Below are 20,898 nucleotides of genomic sequence, written 5' to 3'. Positions count from 1 at the left end.
GGGGGGGGGGCAGGGGGTGGATGTGCTTGGTTATTGCTTAAATAAGATCCACTTTGTCTTCTGTTACATTTCTGTGCACACTGAGGATCACTCACTACTGCTTTGCACATCCCAGCTGCATGTCCCCAAGTGATTGTTTGTAAAAGGTTGGCACACATGAACCCACCCTGTTATTTAGCACTCAGCCAGCTGAGGAGAGCCAAGTTCACAGATACATACAAACCACTGGCTTCACTGCTTACATTCACATACAGAAAAGATGACAGTGACTGCCTGGAGAAGAAGCTACACCCTAAGGTGAGGGGTACTGCACAGGATGGGGAGTAAAGGAGCCTTGATCTGCTAAGGCATTTTTTACTTCATGCCTACAAGCAGGTGGGGCTGTGATTTTGCATGGCTCTTGGGCAATTGTAACAGAACACGACTAGAGCAGAACATGAGTCCACAGCTCCCAGACCTGCACTGCTTTGCTTGGAAGACAACTACACATCCAATTTCTGTTACCGTTATCAAATATTTTCACACATACATGCCCACTGAAGAGCACCCTTACGCCCACTGAAAAAAGTATTTCCTCATGGTCTCAGGGGCTTCAGTTCTCAGTAATCATAAACTCTCAAAAAAAATTCCTAAATCCCATACTGAATTCCCAAAAGGGCATTCAGTGATTCAGAGGAGCGTTACCTTGGGCCTGAAATCTCAATCTTTCCTTCCTTGAAAGAACGCCCTTTCTTATTTACTAATCAAACAAATTAATACATAGGGAACCACGCTCCAGCGAAAATGTATTATGGGTTGTTTTCCATTCTTGGACTAAAGTTCTGGGATGTGGAATAACTCTTTTAAAGAGAAAGTAAGCTTTGGTGTTTTGTGTGTTTACTATTTATAAAAGCCAAGAAACAACTTTGTTGATGTGGCATGGAGATTTTTAAATTATTAAGTATTCTTTCAAGCCATATTTCTAAAAGGCAACAGTGCAAACATCCATCTATCATAAATGCTTATGTGGTATCCACTATATTAACATCAAGTATGACTACTGGGGATACCTCAAGGCTGCCTTTCCTGATGAAACACATTGACTGCACAGATGGTGAGCTGAACCTGTACAGCCCCCAGTACAGCTATAGGGATCTCTGAAGTAAGAAGGACCAGACAGCTTAAGCATTAGGCAAAGTTGTTATCCATGGGCTGGTGTGCTGCCTGAAGGTTGGCTATAATATGGGAGTAGCATTCAAGAGACTGACAGATCTTTTAGTTATTTACCCTGAAGAGAGTCACGGGAGACAAGGATATTTAGCTTTCATCTTTTGATACAGAAGGAACTAAAACGTAGGCAGGTTAAGAGCACATGAAAAGCATGTGGCAGCACAAGGAACTGACAGTGCATTGATCTAGATTATATGAGAGAAAATAAGCACAAACTAATTAGCACTGTCTCTTTCTGACCATTAAATGTTTTATTTTGGTTGTTTGAATTCTTGCAATTAAAGGGAAAAAGTTATTGTGCTAAGGTAAATGAAAGAGAGCATCCATGATTTTAAAACCATTATATAAGCCCTGGAACATAAAGCCTTCCCTTCCTGCACTGAAACAAATCAAGGGATACGCGTCTTTCTGTTAGAGAAATGATGACTCACCAAGAAAGCTGAAGAAACTTCTTCCTGTGCTATACAGTTTCATAACATGCTCTACTGAGCCATAAATAAACCCAGAAGTAACAATGTCTGTCAGAGTAAATTCCATAAATATTTGGGGTAAACAGGTAATTCCACAGTCTTATCTACAGTGCTAGAGGTCTTATAGCAGCTACCATGTCTCCAGGTAAAGTTAGATTAATTTAAAGAAGAAACTGTGTTTCCAAGGCAGGCAATAGCAAGTATTGCCAGTGCCAGTAAATACTTCGGCATTACTCAATGTGTATATTTTAGTCATGTAGACTCAATACATTTGTGGCACTATGCTGATAAATCATGGAAATGTTCAAACTACACAGTGACTAGGGGGGCTAGTTGCCAAAAAGACACCGGGCTGATAACCACATTTTGAAACAGCAAAATTGAAAATGCAGTACAATCTTGCATAGAAGTAATTACAATAATTTAGAACTGTGGAGGAACATAAACTTATGTGTTTGTATGCATAAATTCTGAATGTATTGGCAAAACCGACTTCTGAAATCTGGAATAAAAATAAACTTCTAATGGTATCTCTCATTTATAGATGTGTAGATTGCTTTGTATGCTGATACGGGAGTGGGAGAATTAAAGCTGCTCTTTAAGATTGATGTTAACTGTTCTCAGCAGAAACTACTTGGATACAAAGGCTTTCCAACAATTAAACAGTCCCCTCTACCCCACCACAACAAAGTATACTCTAATAAAAGCTATATTTTCTTCACAAATTATTGTCCAATAACACATTACCATTCTCTGTATTAAAAATAAAATAATTTGGAATACCAATGCTATATTAATTAACATCTGCTCTTGTTTGGTGAAGTGAACAACTGAGGTGCTTCAAATTCAACACAAAACTGAAGGGGCCCCACCCAAGAGTATGTATACAAATAGAGATGCAGATGTCACCATTATGGTACCCACACCTTTTGTAGGTAACCAGCACAACTGGGCACCTCTCTGAAGTGCCTGTCCACTGACATACATGGCACGGGGAATAAACAGAAGGAATCAGAGGTCTGCATGCAGTTGCTGGGCTTACTAGGACTGTAATGGGCTGGCAGAACTTGGCCCCAACAGCAGCACTTCAAGTGATATGAACATATTCCCCCTTTTTGGCCACTGTACCCCTGACATGGTACAGCCTGTCAGTGGTTCCTGCAGAAGCAAAATACACTTTCTTAGTAGAAAATACTGGCTCTGCTTAGATGAAGGAAAGCCGTGGTAGCTGCTGTATTATTATTGCCCCTCTTGGTTCATTTTTGCACATGATTAAACAATAATCATAAGCCCTTGGTTGTTATGAGCTCATCAGAAGTTTATCCATCAGCTAAATGATAACTGGCCTTGTACAAATTAAGGGGGAAAAGTGAAGTTTAAATGCAGGGTATCCAGTACAGCTGGAGGCAAGTAACAGGAGTAAAGGAGTAGCACTGTATCTACCACATATAGAGCTGACTTCTGTTTGGACAACAGTGATCACTTCAGAGCAGAGCCTGGGTCTTCATTGTGGAGCCAGTTACCCACAAAGTCTTGATGTTTTATTACAAGTTTGTTTGTTTTTTTTTTCTCTTGCATTAGAAGTACCACTTTAAAATTGGAATGTGCTGAATCCCCTACTGGTACATGAAGGTGAGCGTACAGAAGCATATGAGGACCTATCACTCTATGTGATTTACCTACACATCAAGTGCTTTAATGCAATTTAAGCACATATTTGTAACACGCTGTGTCTCCTGTAATGGGTGGTAGTATTTTTAAATATTGATTTCATTGCCTATAAGAAGGATATAAACTTAATGCACGAAACATTAATTACATTGTGTATTTCTGCACCTAAATTATGGGGGTAATTATAACATCTTCTTATGAACAGGCTGACATAGAAAGGCTGTATCCTCTTAGTACATTAGCTCTCGGTGATGGTCACTCCCTCCCTTTTGGGCACAGAAAGCACAGAGCATGTTTCTTCCCTTTTCACCACGTGACAGCTCCTGTCTTTTTTCAAGGATTCTATGCATGACAGACAAACCAGTCCGAGCTCCTATCTACTTTCCCCTTGTCTCCCAGCATCCACCCATGTAGGCAAGTCCAGCAAAGCAAAGCTGCACCCAGCTGCAGCAGCCAGCCCGCACAGCCCTGCTGCTCCCTCGACGGGAGCACGGCTGAGGCACAGACACAGGAGCTTAGTTTCCAGAACACATCTATCCTCCCAACCTGGTTTGTGCAAAGCAGCCTGTGACCCTTTTCCACAGATACAGTAACTCCACTGAATGCACAGCAGGGCCTCACCCTGAGCAATGAACTTAACGTGACCAGTGTAGGGATCAAAGGTCTTGCTGAGCAGTTCCAATGGAAAAAGGGCAGGCAAACAACATGACAAGAATGAACAAGCATTCATGAACCATTCCCTACCATTTCACTGAATAGAATACACTGTTTCCTATGTTTCCTCAAGCCCAGAATATTACAGGGGAGAAAAAAGGCAGAATATTAATCTGCAATAATCAAGCAAGAAGGAAACAAATAGCCAGGGTATATCCCCATGTGGGTATATGTAGCAGCTTTGTTGAACAGGCATCATGTGAAAAACCCTGTATTTCCCCTATTATATCAGGTTAGTGCAGTTGATTCCTTTCTCATTTCTGGGCTCTTCAGAAGCAGGAATACAATTAGAGCCTGAACAGAGGCACCCTCAGCTGGGGATGGCAGAGCCGATTCCCTGCCCTCTCCCTCATCAGAGAGGCAGCAATCTCACCTAGCACCAGACATGTCATGGACAGTATAACAAGAGGCCTGACCATCTGCTGAAGACAGCACATCCTTTCTCAATGGGCAGATTCATTCAAATTGACAGCCCCCTTCCCAGGCATGACTTGCTGGTTTGGAATAGATTCACCCATCAGGGAACAGACATTGGGTCTGCTTTGGCACTACTTCTCCAAGGTAGTGCCACTGGTGGCAGTAGTGTTAGTGCTGAACGTTGGCTGCTGACCATGATGACAAGACCCTTGGATGGAGAGTCATGACATCACCCTTCACAAAATAAGCAGAAGAGTCCTTGAGGCTTTTCAATTTTGCAACAGCAAGCAGTGCTCTTAATGGATAGCAAATGTTTCCTGTTCCCAATGACAGCCCCCTTCCCAGGCATGACTTGCTGGTTTGGAATAGATTCACCCATCAGGGAACAGACATTGGGTCTGCTTTGGCACTACTTCTCCAAGGTAGTGCCACTGGTGGCAGTAGTGTTAGTGCTGAACGTTGGCTGCTGACCATGATGACAAGACCCTTGGATGGAGAGTCATGACATCACCCTTCACAAAATAAGCAGAAGAGTCCTTGAGGCTTTTCAATTTTGCAACAGCAAGCAGTGCTCTTAATGGATAGCAAATGTTTCCTGTTCCCAAATATTATCTGGAAAAAAAAAAAAAAAAAAAAAAAAAAAAAAAAAAAAAAAAAGGCCTACTCTGTCACTTCTTCAGCAAGACCCCTTGTCCCTTCTGGAGTCTGTATGTGTGTAGTCATATGCTGATGTTAAAAAAAAAATGTAGATTTGACAGACACACCAAGATTTTAATGATGTATGGGGATTTGCATTTATTAGAAACAGGAAAGAGAACAGGAATGAAAGTAAACAAGATTTAGGGCAGGCTTGAGATTTAGGACAAATTATTTAAATCTAACCAAACCATAAATAATTGCTTAATACCAAAGGAAGTTCTTTGAAACTTAAATTAGCAGCAGCTTGAGAAGCGGAAGCCTTCATAGATAAATATAGCATGGGTGTATTGTATCCCTGAAACTGTTCTTGAAAACATCAAGCCAGTAAGGAATAGGGAGACAGCCATTCACAATCTGACACATATTCTCTCCTTCAATAAAAGTGTTTTGAAAGAGATTTTAATGGCAGGGATCCTCAACAGATTTCCTATCACTTAGTAAAACATGCTGCAAGCAGAACATTTGCAACAGACATGTTATCTGACCTAGGTCATCTCCTGATTAAACATATATAGATTGGAAGGAGATTAGTCATTAAACCAAGTAGAAATACAAGCCCAGCTACAGCTTACACAGAGAAACGATATCCAATTAGCTTTGCAAGTGAGCTAAAAGCAGGAATTAAGAGGAAGGTAGTTCCAGGACACTTCTGCCAGCACATCCGGTTCAGGTTGCCTGAACACATGCATGCTCCATTGGATGTGTGATTTATATTTCCACCTTCTCTGCCACAGGAAAAGTGATTCAAAGATTATGAAATCTTGAAATACCCATAACTGAGAAAGATGAAACATAAAGGAATTAAATAAAATAGAATTAGGCAGATAACAAAAAAGTTCCCTTGACACATAATTTTAAAACCAGAAGTTATAATTACACATAAATGCATCATCATGTCCCCAGGACACTTAGGGAGCAGGCTGTGAATTCACACTAAGCTGGTGCCTCAGTTCAAAGCCAATCCCCAGAAACTGGACAGGAACAAACCAAAACTTGAAGAACTTACACATGATGCATGAGCATAGCTCTGCTAACTTCACCTTAAAACCCTCTCTGGCAGCAGTGAAACTCTTCATACAGCCCTGGTGAAGGAAGGTGCATTCAGCAGTACAGAAAAGCTCACCCAAGAAGAAAGGAAAAGTTCTCCAGTGACTGAGAGAAAGGGGCAGTGTAGGAATGAAGGCATCTGGCTAAGCAGCTAACTGATCACCCATAATTATGAAATCCAATGCACTCCAGATGTGAAAGCAGCAGTACAATCACTGCTCTCTCCCAAATAAAAGCAGTGCTGCATAGGCCAATTTTATTCCTTCAGGGATTCAAATATCTAATGGTATCATACTACATAAGCTAAGATTTGCCAATTGAAACAGAAGCTTTTCCCAACATACATGTAGCTAAGCTGTGACCTTCTGATTCCTTCACTGCTGTGTGCATTTACAACATGCTCTGCTCCAGCAGCTCTGGAATAGGGGACAACTTTATCCTTGCAAGCACTCTGTCTCTCACATCTCTAATTTTATTAATTCTTTTTTCTTACTATAATGGTGTAAGTTTAATAGCTGAATTGATATGAATAATTTTGTATGTACATAACTGTTGGTTATTTGCTTTCCTTTTTGGAGGCATAAGTAGCAGAGGTCTTTTCAAGAACTTCTCGAGAAAGGTAAAAGCTAGGTAGTCATTTTGCAGTGCTAAACATCTGACCCATATTTAGTAAGAACATGAGGAGAGAGAATCCTGAGCAAATTCAGTAACAGTAGACACCAGACACAAAATGTGTTTGTGGACACAAGTGCTGAGTCCACAACTGCTCAGATTTCAATGATGTGTTGTCCTTAAGTTGCAGGTTCAATCACAACCTCAAAAAATTAAATCTTTCGCTCTAATGTTTTCAAAAGCCACACTGAACTTGAAGGAGGACTGAAATCCATTTAATTCATGGCAAAATTCTACTATGCCAAGATTGGAAGACTCCTCTAAAGAACCACTTATTTCATGTGTCATGTCACGTTTTTCTACACCACCTTATGACTTTACCTACTTCATCCCACCCAATCTGCCATCAAACTGCTCACCTGATGAAATCCTTTCTAAACTGCTGACCTTAGCTGATTCACACTTTCAGTAAAAGGATTCTTCACGCTGCCAGTTCTTACTTACAAGTTAGAGGCAGCACAGGCAATTCTCTACAATGCAGTTTCACTTTGGGAAGTAAAGCCAAAATAATTATTTCTGCTAAACAATTTTTATTTCTTTTGCATGAGAATATTTTGAAAAAATCTTACTTTCCATTCCCAAATATATTATTTTTCCAAAATGACAACTCAACTAATAGCCTATTCCTTGATTAGGCACTGAAATATTAGGCACAAAATCATTAGCATTTCCCAAAATGCTTTTGTAACACCACTGTAAAGTTCTTATGCTTCAGATTGTTGCTCTACTCTGTGAAGCACTAGTAAACTTTGTTGGGATATTTTTTTGTAGTAGTAGTAGTAGTATTTTAAAGGTATTTGAATGACAGCAAATAATTATTTTGATCTCTGGTCTGTCCTTTCAAAAAAGTTGCTTAAGCCATAGTTTTGATCTCTCTACAAAAGTTTGAATTAAATTAAAAATTAATGAATGGGCCCTGAATCTGACTCCACTGTTATTCTGAAGATGTACAGGATGTACAGCTTAGCTACAAGCTATTGTTTAAGCAGCACAATAAACCCAGCATTAACTTTTAGTTAGCTCAGACTTGCTGCTGAGAACTGCATTCCTGTATTAGGATGCCCTCTCCAGTATGCTCAAAATGAAATACCATCCTGCATGAAATATACAAAAAGAAAGGAAAATTATATCATTTTTCATAGATAGAAATGTGCCATTTATCTGCCATAACATTTAAACTTCATTACTGCAATAACCCACAGGTGCATTCTCTCTCTCCCTCTCCTTCCCTAATAAAGCTAAAGGCAGCAAGGAGAGTAATTTGGTTATTAATTAAACAAAGCCACTCCCAAATTGCTATGGAGCCACACAGCTGAGAGTCAACACCCACGGCTTCTGCTATTAGAGATTCTTGCTCCCCAGCCCTGCTTGTTGTCCTGGGTGAGACTCACACAGCAGGCAGAACTCAGTTGAACAAAATAAAAACTGGAGATCAGCATTGTTGTGCAGCAGGCTAGATGGTTTTACAGAATTCAGCTCCTGCCAAGATACATCTTGCCCTCAAACCAAAGCTTTTTATGAAGCGAGATTTCTATATAAACCAGTTTGCAAAGAGAGCTGACTTAATTTGGCCAGCTGATGCAGGCAGAAAAAGCAAAGGATGCTCAGTTTGAGATTCACTTGACAAGGGCTGACCTGTAAAAATGCAGATTTTTTCAGACTCAAGTCCCCTACCAGACCATTGCAGCATCATTCCTTTACAAAAATGCTCTTTTATGGTCAAGACAGAGCTTGGCTTTAACTTTTTTTTTTTTTTTTTTAGTTTTAAGAGGGAATTGCATAATGAAGATGGAAGCTTAAATGTCTCTGCCTAGTATGAACTAGATCACTGAATGAACTCACAGGTTCGTTTGCTCACCAAACTGGCAACAGGAAAAAAAAACATGGCAACATTGTGTGCTCTCATAGAGGCAAAACTCTGACTTTCCTGGCGGGGTTCTTGCTAATAGATTCACCTTGCTGACAGAATCTGGTGCTGCAGCAAACAAGTAATTCTGCTTTACATGAACATCATTAGTGACACGAAGAAAACTTCATAATCATGTAGGAAAAACAATACCTCTGGAGTAATTTTTCTTTTCAATTTAAAGTATCTGTAAATACAAAGCACCAACTTAATTTTCCCCACATTTTTGTGAATTTAACACTTCTTCCCTTACATGAACATCTTTAATCCTTTAACTTGAGCATCTTTAAGTACCTTTAGGATTCCAAGGCCATGTCAGTTATCTGGAAAAGATTTCTTAATTTAAAACTCTTTTCTCCTCATTTCCCAAATGAGAAGGAACTAAAAAGCCTGTGAATAATTCAGACCTGAGCTCTGCTAGCCAAATGCACATGCAGCAAATGGTCCCATTGACTTCACTGGAGCACCTGACAATGTGTGTAACCTAACACACTTTCACAGCACTCACAGGGCTCCAGCAGTCCAAACTCACCCAAGCAGATTCTAACAATACAGGAGCTCCCAGTTGTTCTTACAGAACTTACTGCAGATGAAATAGTTAAAAGGTAGAACTACTTGCATTAGGAGTTTTATATTCTTACAATTCCTGTATTTAAAAGAAGAAACAGGGTATAGTTTTATTTCAAATCCAATCTGACTGCCTCAGAGAGACAGCTGGAAAATTCCTATTATTATGGTGCACTCATGCTTAAGTTTCATTCACATAGCAGTGTCAATCACCAAAAGGATGGTCTCATAGTTCAAGATGCAGCTTGCTACTGCTTACATCAATTCTTAGACTTTCACGACAACTCTACTTAAATTACCGCGTTATAAGAATGTTATTTATTTTCTGGGCTGAGCCAGGACAGCTAGAGCAGAAAGTGGGACTGGTTCTGCATAGCACCTACATGACAGACCAAGTTAAGCAAACTAGATGCTGATATATTGCACCCAGCAACCAGGAAGTTTGCAAGGAAATACAGGTGCAACAATCTTATTGGTCAATAGAAAGAAGAAATGTGAGTATAATGCACACCATGGAGAACAGCTTTGCATACACACAAGTACAGCATTTGCAACATCCATATGTCCACATGAAGCTCATCTAAAGCTATGAATTCTTTTTAGCTGTGACACCTCTATTCTTTTTAGGATTTTAAAACAGAAAGTGTAGGTACCTAGAATAATATAAATCTTTAATAAAAATAATAGTAATACTTATGGGCTCCTATGCCTATGGTCTGTCAGTATGTGGTACCCACATAGTTACACACTGCTGAAGAGCACAGCACAGATTATTTGCTTCTCCCCAGGTAACTACCTAACTGTTATCCATTACCTCCAGTTCACTTAGCTTTTTAGTAAGATATTTAACATTTAAAACTTACAGTTAGTGGCAGGAGCAGCACCGTGTATTGAACTAGCAACTTGAATCTCAGCACTGCTAGCCAGGACACCAAAGTAGCAGACCCCAGAGCTTCATGCTAACTAAGCAAAGACAGGCATTTTCCCCATTTCTCCTGTGCTACTGATATATAACCCCTCCACTCATATTAGAAAGCAGGTGGGTGCTACCGATTGGCCTCAGGCTATTTCTGCCCAGCAACACCTGCAGAATGCAGCAGGCTGCTGGTCACAGCTCCCCACCAGCTGCCTGTTTGCTCTGCAGCTCTAGCAGCTGCATGATTTGAAATTTGAGTACAGGAACTGAAACCACAACCTGCTGGCATTTGTAGTGACTCAAGACATTCAACTCTGAAAACTTAGTCAAAGAAGGATAGCTACAGGTCTTTCAACAGAAAACAAGAAATTACACCTTATTTAATCTTTTCAGATGCTAATGGTAAAAGCATAAGTGGCTTCTAAGAGACCACTGACTTTGCACCTCTAGTATGTACACTTTGACATACACGTCTCCTCAAAAAGTTTTAAGTGCTCTGCTTTCAGGTCATACATCTCCATCTTTCCCACCCAATTTTACTAGCATGTAGAGATTAGACCACCTGTGACTTGACTATGTGGGGAATTCCCTGTGTCCCAGGCAATCTTCAAGTGATATAGCTGGACACAGGGAACAGTTGGATGTAAAAAGATCACATTGTCTAAGCTCATTTCTATTTCAGCCATTCCCAGCTGCCAGAATGACCTTATAGGAAGGGAGGGGAAATCAGAGCTGGTTTCTCTGTCCCAGCATCTGAGTCTGTATGCTGAGCATAGTGCAAACTTACCTCAGCCCTTGGACCACTATAAACTAAGTACTTCACAACATTTGGGATATGTTGCTTATGTCAGCTACAAAAAATACATATAGTTTTAAAGGAGCATTGTGCATTTAGATGCCAAGATAGAGCCAGTCTGTCATCGGGCTACCGGCTGGAACTGGGCTGCCAGGAGAGCGGGAACACCCATCCTCCTATCAGCTCTCTGTGACTGATACTGCTTACTTAGTGTCACCACCTGAGAGACTGTGCTTGCCATTTGCAGGCCATACATTTAAACAAGACTTTAAGTACACGTTGCCTTAAGTCACTCTAATTGGCTTAACTAGCCAGCTAACTGTTCTGATAGGGATATTACAACTATATTTGTACAGTGTATGACCCACAGGGTGGTGAAACATGAGCACCTCATGGGTAAAAGTTAATAACCATTCATTACTGTTCTAGCAATAATATCCTAATCTGTGAACACAGTATGGCATCTTTCCATTAATTTAGCTTTTATGTAGCTGAGAGTGGGTTATGTCTGGGTTCAACTGTAAGTTCACCTGTGTGAACTTACAATTCTTTGTAGCCTGAGGCTTGTATGTTGCCAATTACAAGCCTTTGAGCCTGACAGTTCAATCAGTTTTCAGTCCCCCTCATGTTCCTCTTATTCCATACCTTATCAGTTTTCCTGTAGGGATGTTATGGGAGCTGTATCTTGTCTCATCCAAGGTCACTGTGTCATGATATGTTCCCCACCAAGAAAACAGCTCAGTTCCTTCACAACAGGTGATCTTTGAGAAGCCACCATCATTGATCCTGGTCCTCTGCCAGCTGTCTGCACAGGCACACTATAGCAAGAAACTCAGGACAGTGTACTGGTAAGGTGTGCTAAGAAATTCTTACCAGTAAAATGGTATTCCTCAAGGGAACAGATAGTAAGACTCTCACCCTTGTGAGATAGGCTGGTTTTGCAGTAGGTGGGGCTTAGGCAGGAGGAACACTGACAATTCAGCAAAACTTAAACCCCAAACAATCAGGGAATGCAACTATTTTGGGATTTGTAGTTCCACAGAGGGTTTTAAAGGTGACCTTGGTTAGGACCTTTCAAAGGTATATTGGCAAATAGGAGATGATATTAGGAGCCAGAATAGCAATGTAGCATAGAACATAAGCAACCCAAAAGTAAAAAACTACAATTTCCTGATGTCCACTATAAACCTCTCAAGCCACAGCTGATGGTCCTCAAACTAATGTAAAAGTTTGGATCCTTCATCTTTGTACCACCTGTTCAAGTAGTTGCAGGCTGCTATTAGATAGTTCCTTATCCTCTTTTTTGACAAATCAGATAAGCCCAGCTAACTTCTTGAATTTTAGTAGAGGAGGCTGGTTGTGACATTCGACAGAAACTTAGAGCACTGCACTTTAGGGAGGAGGTGTGGGAGAGGAGACAATGCCCCTCAAAAAAACCCACAAACAAACAAAAAAAGACAAGAAGGTGAAAACATAGGTGTTCATTACTGCTCTAAATCTGGAGAGTCAGTTTTATAGTTTTGTGGTTGAGGCTTAGATTAAAAAAACCAAAACAACAAACCAAACATATTCAGGATCTGGGAAATCCAACTCAGGAAATTAGACTCCTAAATCTCAGATTTAACCTTGCCAAGGCAACTGGAATTGTCCAAGCAAATGCCCTCATCCAATTCAGACTGAAGCAGAGGGAATAAAAACAATACTGTGATGTGCACATGGTGGGAACATGGTGGAGTATCTAAGATATGATCACTGTGTGACCTGCTGCATACAGGCAGCTGAACCTGAAAGCTGGAGTCCCTTAAAACTGTGTAGTCTGTGTGCTTGACTGGAATTGCACATTCTATGCCAAATACACAAGCCAAGGCCATGTCAAGAATGTGGGAGAAGACTGAGGGTACTGTAGAGCACAACATGCTGGCCAGAAGGTGCCAAGACCACTAGAGTCTACAGAGCTTGGAGAAAAAGACCAACACTACCTGTAACAGTAAAAGCAATTGCTTATCAGTGCAAAATTAGTGCACAAGCAGCAGTGGGGCAAACAAAAGAGTTGTGTCAGTAGGTTCTACGGGAATTTCATTCAGAAGATGAATTTACTGCTCATCAATAAAAAATAACTTTTAAAATAATAAAAAAAACACCTAAACCAACAAAAAACTACCAAGATGGAATACTTTATAAACCTTCAGATAAGTTAGTAAGAATAAAGAGAATAAAGATAATCCCATACCTTACTGCTTAGGGAACAATTCTGGGAGTCAGAGTCATGTCACTGATGTCACTGTCATTAGAAGTCAAACTCTTCAGATCTTTAAGGTAAAGCATTAAGAAAACTGAGAGGATCTGGGCTACAGGTAATCAAACATAAATTCAAAATAAGAGCTATGAATACAAGGAGGCACATGGAGAGATCACAGTAAGGTGGTAGCTCCAGGAGGCTGGCTGAATTACAGACAGTGTTTTTTGTCCACAGTAGATTTTATCATTCAAGGAGTGGGGGCAGGTTTCATAAACAGGTTTGATTACCAGAAAGGGGTTGATTAAAAACTCTCTATGTGATACTAAGTACAAAACTAAACTGTCCAAAACACAAAGGTCTTCCTACCACCCTCATATATAATATATATGTATATACAATATAGTAAAAATAGGAAACTGTTGGCTTACAGATTTTAAGCCATGCTGAAAATTGACTATCAGTTGCTCAGACAGGGAGCAGTCATTGGCTTTACTCTTGGAGTATAGCACATTTTCTGATTTTAAACACAGATAGTTATTTTAATTAATTAAAATGCATTTACTTAAACTTAAGAACTTCAGGCATGAAGACTTGCTGATCAAAACCAATCTGCCTAGTTGAGAAGACTACATACACAGTCTTCTCTGCAGGCTGTGATACGCCCCTAGGTTCCCAGTCCCTCTCATCAAAGAACCCCTCTTCACTCTTTAACTGCCTCCCTGTAGGACCGAACCAAACATTTCAAAGTTAACTCTAAATGTTGTCAGGATCAGACCATCTCTTGCCAAATACAAGCTGAGCAATTAAGTCCTACACAAGCCAAAAATCTTGAGACACCTTGGTGTAACAGATCGTGATAGTTTCCTTACTGTAGTGGAAAAGGGTATTAAACAACAACAAAGCAAGTATAGTTACTATAGGTATTCAAATAACTTACTGATTTTCAAACATGTCAGTCAGCAATACCTTCCAGACATCCCAGTACTTCACAGCTCAAAAGAGAGTACAGCATAAGGGCTGGCTACATGATAAATCCCCACCTTTATCTGAAGCTATGTAAAGGATGATCCATGGTTGCATTCCAGCTTGCTAATTTATATCAAGTGGTGGTGATCTGGATTATAAACATGCATAAGCAAGTGGGAAAGAATGTCTTCAGATATATTGAAACCTGGATGGATTGGTCCTTTCTTTTGAAAGCAGTGATCAAAGGGTCAGAAGGTCATATTTTAAGTCCTAACCATCTTTTCTGCTACCCAGTTTGAAAATATTACCAATCAACTGTAGGTACTGCAAGTTAATTGAGTAATTCTTTCAACAAAAATGAGGAAAGTCTTGGGCTGACATATTTTGGGAAATCATCATCCTTCAAGACAAATCAGCAGATTCTTAGCAGATACTTAACTGAACTCCAGTTACCAGCTTTAAGTGTTCAGAAGCAGAAATCTGCTGAACTTTTGACTTCCCAGCTCTGTACTGAAATGCAGCTTTGTTCTGAAAATAAAGTTGACAGAAGAATGGTTGAACCACAGTCTTCCAACTCGCAGGAGAATGTCTGGACAATTTATAAGATATAAAGTCCTTCCTAATCCCTCATTTAGTAGTGCTGTCCATTTGCATATATTAGCAAAGGTTTCCTGAGCCAATGTAAGAAAAGTTGTTTTCTTGCCTAACAGACCAACCTTTGCCCCACTCACCAGAGGAAAGACATTGAGGTTCTAGAGTATGACCAAAGATAGGTAATGAAGTTGGTGAGGGGTCTAGAGCACAAGTCTTAAGAGGAGGAACAAAGGGAACTGGGGTCATTCAGTCTGGAGAAAAGAAGCTTGAGGAAAGACCTTCTTGCTCTCTACAACTACCTAAAAGGACATTGTAGCAAGGGGGGATGTCGGTCTTTTCTCCCAAGTTACAAGTGATAGAACAAGAGGAAATGGTCTTAAGCTGTGCTAAGGGAGGTTTAGATTGGATATTAGGAAAAAAATTCCTCACTGACAGGGTTGTCAGGCACTGGAAGAGACCACCAAGGGAAGTGGAGGACTCACCATCCTTGGAGGTACAAAAAAGTCACATAGATGTGGTGCTTAGGAGTATGGTTTAGTGGTGGACTTGGCAGTATGCTAGGTAACTGTAAGACTTGATGATCTTGAAGCTCTTTTCCAACAAAAACAATTCTATGATTCTATGAGTCTAAGCTGGGAAGTAGGATATACTACTTCAACAGTACTGGAAGCCCACTCCCAGATATGGCTGTCTCTGGCTTTGACTCAGAGCATTGCTAGTGTGGGGCTGACTAGACATTTAATCCATGATTTTTATTCCTCCAATGTGAAGTTGTCCTATTTATTCTCAGCAGCAAATCACAAGACTTGGAAGCACATGTTTGTTATGAAATTAGAAGAAATTGCTGAATTCTACAACTTCTGCATTGGTGGTGTTAGGTCATAGGTTGGACTTGATCTCACAGGTCTTTTCCAGCCTCAATAATTCTGTGATTCTGTAACATCAGACACCACACCTGATGCTGAACTGATTACACAGAATCACAGAATCCTAGGGGTTGGAAGGGACCTCGAAAGATCATCTAGTCCAACCCCCCCTGCCAGAGCAGAATCACCTAGAGCACATCACACAGGAACACATCCAGATGGGTTTTGAATGTCTCCAGTGAAGGAGACTTCACAACCTCTCTGGGCAGCCTGTTCCAGTGCTCTGTCACTCTCACAGTAAAGAAGTTCTTCCTGATATTTACATGGAACCTCCTATGCTCCAGTTTGCATCCATTGCCCCTTGTCCTATCACTGGTCATCACTGAAAAAAGCCTAACTCCATCTCCCTGACACTCACCCCTTACATATTTGTAAACATTGATGAGGTCACCCCTCAGTCTCCTTTTCTCCGAGCTAAAGAGACCCAGCTCCCTCAGCCTTTCCTCATAAGGGAGATGTTCCACTCCCTTCAGCATCTTTGTGGCTCTGCACTGGAATCCCTCATTTAGTAGTGCTGTCCATTTGCATATATTAGCAAAGGTTTCCTGAGCCAATGTAAGAAAAGTTGTTTTCTTGCCTAACAGACCAACCTTTGCCCCACTCACCAGAGGAAAGACATTGAGGTTCTAGAGTATGACCAAAGATAGGTAATGAAGTTGGTGAGGGGTCTAGAGCACAAGTCTTAAGAGGAGGAACAAAGGGAACTGGGGTCATTCAGTCTGGAGAAAAGAAGCTTGAGGAAAGACCTTCTTGCTCTCTACAACTACCTAAAAGGACATTGTAGCAAGGGGGGATGTCGGTCTTTTCTCCCAAGTTACAAGTGATAGAACAAGAGGAAATGGTCTTAAGCTGTGCTAAGGGAGGTTTAGATTGGATATTAGGAAAAAAATTCCTCACTGACAGGGTTGTCAGGCACTGGAAGAGACCACCAAGGGAAGTGGAGGACTCACCATCCTTGGAGGTACAAAAAAGTCACATAGATGTGGTGCTTAGGAGTATGGTTTAGTGGTGGACTTGGCAGTATGCTAGGTAACTGTAAGACTTGATGATCTTGAAGCTCTTTTCCAACAAAAACAATTCTATGATTCTATGAGTCTAAGCTGGGAAGTAGGATATACTACTTCAACAGTACTGGAAGCCCACTCCCAGATATGGCTGTCTCTGGCTTTGACTCAGAGCATTGCTAGTGTGGGGCTGACTAGACATTTAATCCATGATTTTTATTCCTCCAATGTGAAGTTGTCCTATTTATTCTCAGCAGCAAATCACAAGACTTGGAAGCACATGTTTGTTATGAAATTAGAAGAAATTGCTGAATTCTACAACTTCTGCATTGGTGGTGTTAGGTCATAGGTTGGACTTGATCTCACAGGTCTTTTCCAGCCTCAATAATTCTGTGATTCTGTAACATCAGACACCACACCTGATGCTGAACTGATTACACAGAATCACAGAATCCTAGGGGTTGGAAGGGACCTCGAAAGATCATCTAGTCCAACCCCCCCTGCCAGAGCAGAATCACCTAGAGCACATCACACAGGAACACATCCAGATGGGTTTTGAATGTCTCCAGTGAAGGAGACTTCACAACCTCTCTGGGCAGCCTGTTCCAGTGCTCTGTCACTCTCACAGTAAAGAAGTTCTTCCTGATATTTACATGGAACCTCCTATGCTCCAGTTTGCATCCATTGCCCCTTGTCCTATCACTGGTCATCACTGAAAAAAGCCTAACTCCATCTCCCTGACACTCACCCCTTACATATTTGTAAACATTGATGAGGTCACCCCTCAGTCTCCTTTTCTCCGAGCTAAAGAGACCCAGCTCCCTCAGCCTTTCCTCATAAGGGAGATGTTCCACTCCCTTCAGCATCTTTGTGGCTCTGCACTGGACTCTTTCAAGCAGTTCCCTGTCCTTCTTGAGCTGAGGGGCCCATTTCTTTATAACTCTGCAGGGCCCTACTGTACATTTGTAAGGAACAGCTTTCTTTTTTCTTTTTTTCCCCCTTGAGTTCTCACTTCCGCATCTTGCTTTTGTAATTACTATTTATGAATAATTAAAAAAAAACAACAACCCCAAACAATGCACTATATTCCCTCTTCATTATATTCCAAACATGCGTGCTGTTAGCAGTCATGAGAGAGCAGTGTGAATTTCAAACAGGAAAATCCATATCTGATGGATTTCATCTACCTGACTGAGTAGGGTTGTGTTCTCTGCCCATGAACATGTGATTTTAATCTGAAATATATGAGGCATGCACCAAGGAGAACATACTGTAATTTCAACATCTATTGCTGAGGACAGCACCACATTGCCCTCTGAGGAAGGACCATCAGCACTCGGTACAACAGTAGGGATGGCCTTACAGCCACCTAAAGAGGTCTTGCCTTCTTGAGCATTGCGCAGTATTATATGTGTATCTCAAACCTAAAAAGGTTGATATCCATGTTGTAGTTAAAAATAAATGTCTACACATTTGATTAAATATGGAATTTGAATAACAATTTAGACCTCTGCTTATGAACACAGATTATGGTTGTAGCTTCCAAATGCATTTTTTTGAGATCCTTGTAAACATTCTACTAGGTTTTACATGCATTTGTACACACACATCTGTATAATGTGCATAGTTAATTATCCATTTAACATATGAAGTTCTGAGTCATCAATTTAACTTTTTCAGAAGACTAAAAGAACAGCAACCCATAATGATTTTTCCAACCAATCAAAAAAAGACAAATCACTCTTCAGGCAAATCAGGAGTCTTGACTTAAGCATACCTGGACTTGGATCTTTGCCAACCTTTTAAAATCACCTTTCAAGAAATTTCCCAAAAGTTTACAGAAACATCTCTGAGCTCTAGATAAAGCATCTGACAGGAAACTGTAATGTTATTTAACTACAAAATTAACCCTGAGACTGTTTTGGTGAAGAAAAAACTGCAAAGTTTAGCTCTTTGGTAGTATTCAAATTCAAAGCTTGTGGGTGGAGTTGGGGTGTGTGAAGGTGCATAAATAGGCAGTAGGAACAGCACCGTTCACACTAGGACTGGGAACACCTTCGCATCCTGGCAGGCATCTGGGAGAGTAAACAAGGTAAGGCACCGCATGCTTACTGCTTCAGAAAGTGCCTGGGGGAGCCATGAGCCTGGGGCTGGGGCATCTGAGCAGTGGAAAAAAAAAGACTGCAGCAAGAGGCACAGTTATCTGCACAGCCTGCTGTGAAGAAAATTGTGTAGAGAAATGTTGGCTTTGCAGGTTGGAAGGGCCAGGAGAGGGGAGGGTTTTTTTGAGGAGGATGTAAAGCTTAGCAAAAGTGCACATAGACTTCCAGAAGAAAAGTTTTTAAAGAGCAGGTTTAATGTTTCTCTGTCTTTGCTTTCTGCATTCTGCATCAGCAACACCATAAATTCTGCCTGGTCTTTGATTTCCTGGTTGTTCCACACCTTCTTTATCTTTTGTCTTTTTATAAAGAAGTATTACTTCCGCCATGCAGCTCTAGCCAAAACAACTCTTGAGGCAACCCTGAAAATCCACTGGGTTTAATTTAACTTTATGCAATTTTCTTCCTTGCTGATGAGACTTGGGGCAGAAAGGCAGTCTGCTGCAAAAGTCATATTTTATGCCCTTGAAACAGTGACTCTGGATGTTTGAGGTCTTTTGGACCTCCCAGCAGGAAAGACCACTCTATCTGATGGAAACTCAGATAACACCTCACTTGCAGTTCCTACCCAGAAAAAGCCTTCTGTTTCCTTGGACTTTAATTTTCATTTTCTGAATATTAAAAACCGTCAGCCTGTTGTCATTTTTGCACAAATCTTTTTAATTTTTCGCTTATTTGTTTTGAAATATCTTAGATCTTCTTTCTGTACCATGACATAGGAGGAAATTTGCTGAGAAAACATAGGATCATGCTGCCAAAGTGTTTTACACCTTCAAAGAAACATCTCAGCTGAAACACTGAGGACCCTCCCATCAGACACATCTCCACCTCCATGCCCTAGAGTCCAGCTCAGGAAAAGTCCTCAGCTTTGAGTGGCTTAAACCAGCAAACTGCATTTCAGTTCTCACTGTTCCACACAGCAACTCCCACTCACTCTTTTTATTATAGATTCTATTGGTTCTATCTTTCAAGATTAGATTGTCAACAACAGCATTGAGCTGTGCCTATGCCAAGGGCTCACTAGAGAGCCTAGCTTAACATGTTGACTCCCCATTGGAGTTGCTCCCCCTGCAGAAAGGAGGAAGAGCTGAGACAAGTTAATTTTTCATCAGCAGGGCTGCTCAGGTGCTTGGCTGCTGTAACACTGGGAGAGTGAGGTATAACCATGAACTTAACAGGACTTGAAAGTGCTTTTGGAATGGCCAAAATTCTCTAAGAAAGAAGTTACTCTCTAAGAAACTAACACATAGATCAGTATCTTAAGAGGACCGCAGCCCAATGGCATGAACAGGGCAGTAGAAGGCAGCAAGGTCCTTCATGGCAATTTGCTAAGCAAACCTCACACTTCCTTGAAGTTCCCCCAGGCCTGGGCCCCTTTCCTGGAGCAGTTTATTTCAGCCCTGACTCACCCTGCTGCATGCTTTTGACTTGACCTGTGCTCTATCAGTCCTTATCTGCCGTGTGCCCCAAAGCTGCTGCAGGCTGGGAGGCAGGGCAACACGCACCTTCCCTCCTCTGTTCCAGGAGCAGCCATGGAGAAGAGTTACGTGTCCATGTTCCTGCTGCTCATGGCCATCTCCTGTGCTCTGGCAAAGGATGTGGGCAAGAAAGACACAAAGGACACTACTGCTAAACCCAAACTGCCTCAGACACTCTCCAGAGGTAAAAACAAAACCAAACAAACCACCAAAAGCTTTTTTTAAAAAAAAAAAAAAAAAAGGGTGCAATCTGATAAAGCTTTTATTTCTATGCTGAAAATTAATTAAGAAAATTATTTTTCTTACAACACACCCTGTAAATACATGTTCTAGTATTTCCCAGCGTCCCCCTCCCCCTTCACTCCTGGTTCACACCCCTCCCTGGCAGGGCAGGGCAGGGCAGGGCAGGGCAGGGCTGCGAAACCCCTGCCTGCCCGCCCCGCTTGTA

At 41.0% G+C, this 20,898-nt stretch overlaps 1 protein-coding gene across 1 annotated transcript in view; it reads left to right on the top strand.

Moving 5' to 3' along the window:
* The first annotated feature begins 20,504 nt into the window (after nucleotides 1-20,504).
* The window catches only part of AGR2 (anterior gradient 2), a 4,022-nt gene continuing 3,628 nt past the window's right edge, over nucleotides 20,505-20,898 (top strand). Inside the window, 1 exon segment of the mRNA XM_009994946.1 lies at nucleotides 20,505-20,693. Within this exon segment, the coding sequence (XP_009993248.1) occupies nucleotides 20,505-20,693 (189 nt within the window).

This window comes from Chaetura pelagica, unplaced genomic scaffold (genome assembly GCF_000747805.2).
Source record: "Chaetura pelagica isolate M959 unplaced genomic scaffold, ChaPel_1.0 scaffold12, whole genome shotgun sequence".
Taxonomy (NCBI): Eukaryota; Metazoa; Chordata; class Aves; order Apodiformes; family Apodidae; genus Chaetura; species Chaetura pelagica.
This window is presented reverse-complemented; position numbering and strand designations above follow the sequence as displayed.